Raw genomic sequence first — 8,678 nt, 5'->3', positions numbered from 1 at the left:
TAATATTATGACTTTATTCTCGTAATTTAAAAAAGTAAAAAAAAATATTGTGTGGCCCTAATACTCCGTTGTAGGAAAATGCTCAAATTAGCTAAATAAAACCAAAAGAGCGCATTTGCTGAATTAGGCAGAAGAAACACTGAAATTAATAAAAAATGGTGAAATTAGCATAAACAGATCAAATTAGCAGAAAAACAGCTAAACAGTACCAGATAGGACACAGGAAAAAAAAAGCTGAAATTAGCAGACAGGAGCTGAAGGAAGCTGAAATTCGCACAAAAAAGCTGAAATAAGTATAAACAAACAGCACAAATGAGAAGGAAATGATTCGTTTTCAACAAGAAAAAGTGTCTGAAAAAGATAAGTRTTTAAAAAATAGAAATTGCACAAATCCAAAAAGTCAAAGCAGGAATGTCCTGAACAAGCAGAATGTTTTCGTATTTGAATTGTTGAAACGTCACAAAAGGTGAGGAAAAAGTAAAGTGTCAAAAAAAAAATCACAGAAATATTGGATCTCAATTGTGTGAATGCTTCATAAATATTGAGACAATTAAAGGGAATATGTTCTTGGGGGGAAAGTCAGATTTATCAGACCCTTCATTCGTATTATTTTTTTGTTTTGATTCCCAAAAAATTACAGTAAATTATGGGAAAAAATAACAAGTTGCTCCCAAATGTCTTGTCAACATGTTTACACAAAAAATGGTCATTTTTAAGCCTTTGACAGTGTGTTCTTTCCTTCACATGATGAATATTTCATTAGGCAATCACCAGCATCAGCTTCTCGACCATATTAAAATTTTACCACTACTCTTGTTTTGTTACCTCCGGGCATGAAACTCACTCCTCTTTCTGAAGCCTGAAGGCTGAAGAAGAGTGGATAAGGTGTCATGGTCACACCCTGACTGGTGAACTGAGTTCAAAAAGCAAAACACAAAAGTGACGGTAATATAGTCTCTCTTTTTTATTGTACAGGATTACTAGTATAGTGTRTGTTGCTGGATGCATAGCTGAACTGCTTAACTTAACTTTACCCAAGTGGTTTAATCCTTGTTTGAGGACTTTTTAATTCAGGTGCAAAATATTTTTGTTTTATTTAGACTTTTATAAGAAAAAAAGAACAGATTTGTTTTTCAAAGTCAGTTTTTCACCATGTAATTCATACATTTATAAATGTCATATTTTATTAATTAAATATTTAACTTACAAATTAAATATTTAGTTAACAAGCTAAATTTTTAAATTGTGACTTATTTAGTTTTGAGCTAAATATTTATGTTGCAACCTAAATATTTAGCTCAAAACTAAATATTTAAGTCACAACTTAAATATTTAGCTAACAAGTTTAATATTTATCTAGTCACCTAAATATTTAACTTAAATGTTTAGCTAGCTACCTAAATATTTAGGATGCAACTTAAATATTTAGCTAGCAACTTAAATATTTAGCTAGCTACCTAAATATTTAAGTTGCAACCTAAATATTCAGGATGCAACTTAAATATTTAGCTAGCTACCTAAATATTTAAGTTGCAACCTAAATATTCAGGATGCAACTTAAATATTTAGCTAGCAAATTAAATATTGAGGTAGCTAGCTAAATATTTATGTTGCAACCTAAATATTTAGCTCAAAACTAAATATTTAAGTCACAACTTAAATATTTAGCTAACAAGTTTAATATTTATCTAGTCACCTAAATATTTAAATTGTAAGTTAAATATTTAGTTTATAAACTAGGACATTTAAAAATGCATGAATCATATGGTGAAAAACTGACTTTGAAAAATAAATCTGTTCTTTTTTTTCTTATAAAAGGCTAAATAAAACTAAAATATTGGTGGTAATTTTTGATTGTGTAACTTTGCAAACGGCACCCCGTACTCCTGATATGTTTCAATTGCAACAAATCCACACTCTAAAAATGAAATGTTGGATTTACTYAACCATGTTATGTTACCTGGTTCCACTTAACTGAGTTGAGTAAATTCAAAGCAACATGCTCATGTTCTTTGGTTAAAAAACTGGTATRTTGCTTTGAATTTACTCAACTCAGTTAAGTGGAACCAGGTMACATAACATGGTTAAGTAAATCCAACATTTCATTTTTTACAGTGCAGTTCTTCAATGCCAACCAGACTCCAGACAAGTTGGTCAGAATGGCCTTTTAATCAGGCACCAAACCTGTCTCCTTTGATCACATCTGAATATCACCTTTTATCTACAAACTTATCCTTAATCTTTGGTTTCCTTTTTATGAAATGTCAATGGGCGGCTCTTCTATCTTGCATTTAGCAGACATTGTGGGATTTCTTTATTCTTGTTCGCTAACTTAACCACAAACTATGCTGACTCAAAAGACTTCTGAAGGTGTTAGCCATGTCAAGGGTCTCCTTACCGCAGATTTGTTTTATAGTGTAATTTTCTGCTAGAACAAAGGGATCTAAGGTAGCTGCTRATCATGGTGCCCTCAGGCTAATTGCCAAGAAGCTTGGCCATTGTCTCCGTCTTTGCCTCAACACACACAGCAGAGAGGAAAGACTCAAGTTGGACAACAACATGTCAAGTACTTCCCGCCTGTGGATGGATGAGTGGATGGAAGGATGTTGGAGTGACGCAAAGAGTAGGCAGTTTTTAAAAAAAAAAAAACACAAACAACCGCCGCACTTTTTGATTTCTTTGCATGATTTCGTTCTTAGGAGGGTGACGTGTACCTCCGTCGAGCCGTGGCTGCGTTTCAGTGCGAGGTTTCTGGGCAGGGACCTCTCGGCTCGCGTCTTGCTGTGGCTTTTGGACTCGTCTTCCAGAGGCTGATCCTTCACGATGTACGGGCACTTCTCCTCAAAGTCGTCCTCGCTCCACGATCTCATATCTACATCCTGTGTCCCTGACATGGTGACTCTGATACTRCGTGGAGGCTCTTCTGAGGTTAACATAGCTGGGGTGCATTCAGAGGAGGGGGCCTACAAAAAAAGAAAGAAATGCAAAGTTATTGTCAACAAATATTTTATTTGCGTCGTTAAAAACATGACAGGGACGATAGATGAAGCAGATTTCTTTGAGCTAGTACGAGTTTTTCTTGAAATATCTCCTTCATTGACAACCAACATGATTCTGTTTTCCTTTTTTTGTGACATGAATTTTGGGAAAACATACAAAGTACCCGAGTGTGAAGTGAGAGAGGCAACGGCAAATTTGGGATGAAGAATTGAATGTCAGCTGCTACTACCGGACAAACAAACTTCAAAGGTCTTACTGCCCCGTTAGCCCCGTACATCCTGTGACTCTCCAAAGCACAAGCCCCAGGCTAGAAGGAAAGGGGTCTTTTGCACGCCAGCCCCCGAAGCAAGACCACTTTCACAAGGAAACAAGCACTCCTGGCGAATCAACTCGACTTCCTTTAAACTGACTTGGCCCTCAGCCAAGTTTGAGCTGTCTTTCATTTTCTTTCTGCTCGCCACTTCCCCCCCGCTGCTGTCTTCTCTTAAAAACTGTGGTCAGGTAGTTCAAGCCTACATCAGGGTTTGAAATAGAGAAGTGTGAAAAGAAAGATGTGTGTGATTCGGAGAGCTTCGTTTGTCAAGATGGTGACTGATAAGCTCGGGGCTTGTTAATATTTGGTAAGCAATCATGTGACCTGTGTTTTCACCTGGTAAGAGGTTAAAATCAACTCGGAATTTAATTGAGAAAACTTGTCAAATGTTAATTTTTGTTTAGCACGCTCAGGAGGAAAAACAATGCAACCAAAACTGCAGCAAGATGAGATTTATGCACTATACTTCACCCTCATTTTTAATTTTTTTTCTGAAGCATGTTGCCACAGCTGACTCGGAATGACTGTTTCGAGTTTGACAGCTCACTCTGAAACCCGTAAACCTGGTGACACAGCAGAAAATGTGTTCTGAAAATCAAGACACGACTCAAAAGGTCACGTATACGGCTCGCACAGCGATGGATCAGTTTGACTCTAGAAAGCACACTTGAAGCTTCCTGTGACAAGTCGTCTGCAGAAAATGAATGAATGAGCAAACGAGGCAACAAATCAGTACAGTCTGCAGTCGCAAACAAATCAGAATATTTAGTACAATCTCATCTGTGTGATTTGATCAGTTACAGATGCACACTTACTTTAAAGCCTTGAGAGGAGCCACACATAAGGCAGTCTGTCGTTGCCCTCCTGGAGCTTGAATGTCTCTCAACCAGTTGCTGTTTTGTTTTGTTTTTTGTGTCTGTTGCTCACCCGACCTCAGTCTACCGAAGTGTGACCAACTGTGTGACTGAGCGCTTGATTGTGGAGGAGGGAAGGTGTGTCTGTGAGAACGAAACACACTCCCCTTTCCTCTCGTGCTCCCCTCCACCACCACTTTTTTTTTTTTTTACCCCACGATGACTCCTCCTTGGAGAGTGTGTGTTTGTCACCGTCTTGCCCCGAGGCGTGAGGCTTTCTCGAGGGGTGGGAGGGCTGGCCTGGCTGTCACACAGCTATGTCCGGATCACACAGATACATCTTCATCTTTTGGCAGTCGTCCTCTCTCTGTCTGTGGGCAAACAGGAAGTCATACCTGTGAAAGATTTGAAAAAAAAAATAAAGCTAAACAATACGTTTTTTATTTAATTCAAATAAAATACTGTTTGTTGTATATAGATAAAAATAAATCAAGAAAAAAACATTCAGGGTGATAAATCACATCTGCACTGGCAAATAGCTATCTATGGGCTGCCAGAAATGGGGGATGATTTTTTTAAATATATATTTTTATTAGAGTCAGTGGCGCCTGCAGAAAATMTTTTCGGGGGGGCCACTGAAAAACCAGGGGTGGCACACCAAAACTAATATCTATGACATAAATTTTATGATGTGTTTGTAAAAATGACAAATTGAAAATTATGGCGATATAAAGCTACGGATTTGCCAACAGATGTTCRAYTTGTAATTTCACAGATAATATCACTGATTTTATGACATTTAGAAACAAAAAACACGAGTAAGTATTTGTAATGTTGGGAGGACCCACTGGTGGGGGGTCTGGGGGTCCTCCCCCAGAAAATTTTTAAAGAAATAAATGCCATTTCCTGCATTCTGGTGTATTTTAACATGTTGTTAATCGTATTGTTACCTGCATAGGAAAACACTTAATGTGATTATTCTATAGAATAAAATGAAATAAAATGTCCCTTAATTGTTTAAGAAAACATGTTATGACCATAAAAAATGAACAGATTTCTGTTCTTTAAAGGAGGCCTTCCGTGGTCAAGTTCAAAGGCAGGTGGAACGTTTATTCCACCCAGGGTGACCACTACAATAGGTAGGGGAATTGAAAAAGGAAAAACCTGGGTACTCAAGAGGATAAAACTGGGGGGCCACTAGGATGGCCAGCTTATTCTCAGGGGGGGCATGGCCCCCCTGCCCCCCCCCCTTCTGGCGCCCCTGATTAGAGTTGATTTAGTCTGTAAGATAATCACAGGTGACTTGTTTTGCCTGCTTTGTTACATGAGGTGTCATATGGTGCAGAAAATATTTTGTGATTAAAGTATGATCATTAAAGCTGCAATTGGCCTGATAAATTCCAGGCCTATATTGTAAGTGCTAATATGGAATATATGTATCTATGTGTTTTTTTTTTGTGCATTGTACGTGTGTGTTTTTCTTTTTTTCTTCTTTTTTCCCTGCTGTCTGCACAACAAATTGCCCCTTGAGGATAATAAAGTTTACTTGACTTGATGCAGTCAAGACAAACTACTGGCGCTCGGTGTGTAAATAGAAAACAAAATAAGGATAATGGAAGTTTCAGTTACGATCTCAGATAAAGCTCAGGCTTTCATTGTCTACCTTCATAAAACACTGATTTTATCTCAAGAATTTAGTTTAAAAAAACCTCTTCAAATGGTTGGAAAATGCACAGTTTTAAGTAGAGTTTTTGCTAAATCTACCCCCCTAGAACTGCTGCACTCCACAGTTGCTCCTTAAAATAAACAGGTGTTCCTCATTGCCRTCAGCAAATGTTGGCAGGTATGATGCAGACTTCACATGAATTAKATTATTAACTATTTTAATTGAACAAAGTGGTTTTTAAAGATAAAAAATAATAATAAAGACAAAACTATTTTGGATGTGAGATGTAGAAAACTGCACAAGKGGGGCCACCYGAAATCAAGCYTATTGGCTGTTTCACATTAACCTGCACACATTAGGATATTTTCACACAAACACATTGCTTGTTTTATCCACGTGCAAACTTACTAAAAGTGAGCTTTATTAAGACAAAACACAAGATAAAGTTCCATAAAATGTTATTTTATGGGGCTAGTTTACTGCAGTGTAACCACTTGGCTAAMGCAAAAGTCCGGCGGTTGTTCTGTGCGTGTAGAAGTGAGGACCAGAACGTGTTCATACTTTAACTGTTTGTACTGTAATCATCTGGCTTTAGCTCTGCAGTCTTTTCTGACATTTGTTCCTTTCTCGTTTTCATTTGTTTGGCCGTCAGCCAGCCGCGTCAGGGATGGTCGAAGTTCTCGAACTCGTCACGCGTGACACGTGCCCCGCTGTGACGAGTGCAAYGGCCTGTGAAACCAATATTGTCACGAACCTTTACGTTCTCGTTGACTTTCACCTGTTCAGGAACGTTCGAACTGTCCAAATGTCAAGTGGGTTCCGTTCCTTTGCGGACTCTGCTTTGTTTTCACCGTGTTTTGTCCTTCCTTTCATGCTTCCTGTTCCATTCACCACACCTGACCAAGCTACTAATTATGGCTGCTGACATGAACCACCATGTAATTTAAAATCCACTTCTCTCTCTCTGTCGCTCTCATTGGCTGTTTCGTTCTTTCTCCTTGCCTTCAGTCATGTCATTCATCACCTTCCATTCAACACTACTCTCTTCCACCCCCTCCTCTTCCTCTTTAATACCTCTCTATCTGAACCTTATCCTCACTCCATTTATTACTTGGAGGGACCGCATGAGTAATTCACATAATGACAGCGTGAACTTTTAGTTTAAGTCATTCACAGGCCTTGCAGAAATCGTGCGTGGGTGGATAATTTTGAAGTGAGATTTGTATCTTCGTCTGGTTAGTTAGAAGTTTGTTTCAACCCTGTCATATCTGGATTGCATTCTTAGAATAGCAGGATGATTAGTAGACTTAAGGAGTATTTGAATTTGGTTTACAGAAAGGAAATAAGGAAGTGTTAAATTCATAACTAATAAGTTGCTAAGTCATTTCGTCATTTTGTCAGTTAGATCCGTCAATCATTCTGAAATTAATCAAAACGTTCGGCATCAGTCTTGGCTGCCATATTTGCTTCAAACATACTCTCATCTGAACYGTTTATTTCAAGTTAATTAATTCCCATGTTTTTATGGCGTCATTAGCAAGTTTCACTGCGTCTGACTGGTGTGCTAGTGTCTGTTTGAAACTATTATCGAATTCAGGACTTTTCCTCAAGTCGAGATTTTTTTTTAAAAATTTCGTTTAACCCAGGGGTCTGCAACCTTTACGATCAAAAGAGCCATTTCTGCTACTCGACGCACTAATAAAATATGTCTGGAGCCGCAAAACAAGCTACAACTGTGGTTACCAACTGGTGGTCCGTGGGCCTTTTAGAGGCCTTTTCAGGAATCTTTATGGCCAGTGGTGGTGACATTATAAAGCTAAAAAATATAATGTGAATTTTATTATTATTTATTATTTTTACCCATCAGGACAAATGAAAAATCTATATTCATGTAAAAAAAATGTGTATAGTTTATAAAAATTTCAAGAAAGCTAATACAACTGAACTATTCAGGCATGTTTTTCTTTTCTAATTTTTATTAATATGTAGTCTTCAAATTCTTTAAAGGTAATTCTGATGGATTTGAGAAAAAGATCATTGAAAGAAGTTGGATTATTTACGTAAACAACAGGCTAGCATGAGCTAATCAACATGTTTTACTTTTTGTATTAGTAGTATTTATCATATATTTGCGTACAAATAATTTCTGTTGTGGGTATAAAAAACAAAACAAAAAAATTCATTATTTTTGGCCAATCTTCAAAGAGCCACTGCAGAGGGACCAAAGAGTCACATGCGGCCCCAGAGCCACAGGTTGCAGACCCCTGGTTTAACCGTAAAACTTGAAAACTGATTGCTAAGACACCCTTTTGTTTGAGTTTGGTCACTTTAGATTTGCAAAGAGAACAAGATGAAAATGTTGTATTCAAGACCACCAAACCAAGACCAAGTCAAGACCAAAGAAAAAGGAAACTAGTGCCCTAAAACATACAGTTCACAATACACAGGTAGATAATTTAATATGAATAGCTAATATGGACTAAAGATAATGTTAAATGTTAATGTAATGTTAGCAGATGGCTAACTAGCTAGCTTTGCTAATATCACTGTCTATGTGCTTCCTTTTTAAGTGATGCTAAAAGTTTTACATAGTCCACACTGACTCTGACAAGTCGCTGGACACTTTCTCCTGGATGTTGTTTTACACATTTTTTATTCTTTAGGATTAATGTTGCTGAATTGCAAGAATTTTTTTTTGACAAAAACCTGGCAAATTAGTGATATTTCCACAATTGTGGTCTTGACTGGTCTTGAAATAAAATCCTGAGTCGAAATAAGTCGAAGTAAGAAATGCTGTTAAAGTCACACGTGAATACGTTTGTTCTCGCGATAAGTCATTACAAAC

General features: G+C 37.4%; 1 protein-coding gene across 1 annotated transcript in view; it reads right to left on the bottom strand.

Moving 5' to 3' along the window:
* Positions 1-4,245, bottom strand: part of prdm1c (PR domain containing 1c, with ZNF domain) — a gene marked incomplete at its 5' end in the record, with an annotated part of 11,407 nt that extends 7,162 nt beyond the window's left edge. Inside the window, 2 exon segments of the mRNA XM_014009979.1 lie at positions 2,715-2,963; positions 4,129-4,245. Coding sequence (XP_013865433.1) covers positions 2,715-2,963; positions 4,129-4,155 — 276 coding nt within the window.
* Positions 4,246-8,678: the final 4,433 nt, after the last annotated feature.

This window comes from Austrofundulus limnaeus, unplaced genomic scaffold, assembly GCF_001266775.1.
Source record: "Austrofundulus limnaeus strain Quisiro unplaced genomic scaffold, Austrofundulus_limnaeus-1.0 Scaffold64, whole genome shotgun sequence".
NCBI classification, from domain to species: domain Eukaryota; kingdom Metazoa; phylum Chordata; class Actinopteri; order Cyprinodontiformes; family Rivulidae; genus Austrofundulus; species Austrofundulus limnaeus.
This window is presented reverse-complemented; position numbering and strand designations above follow the sequence as displayed.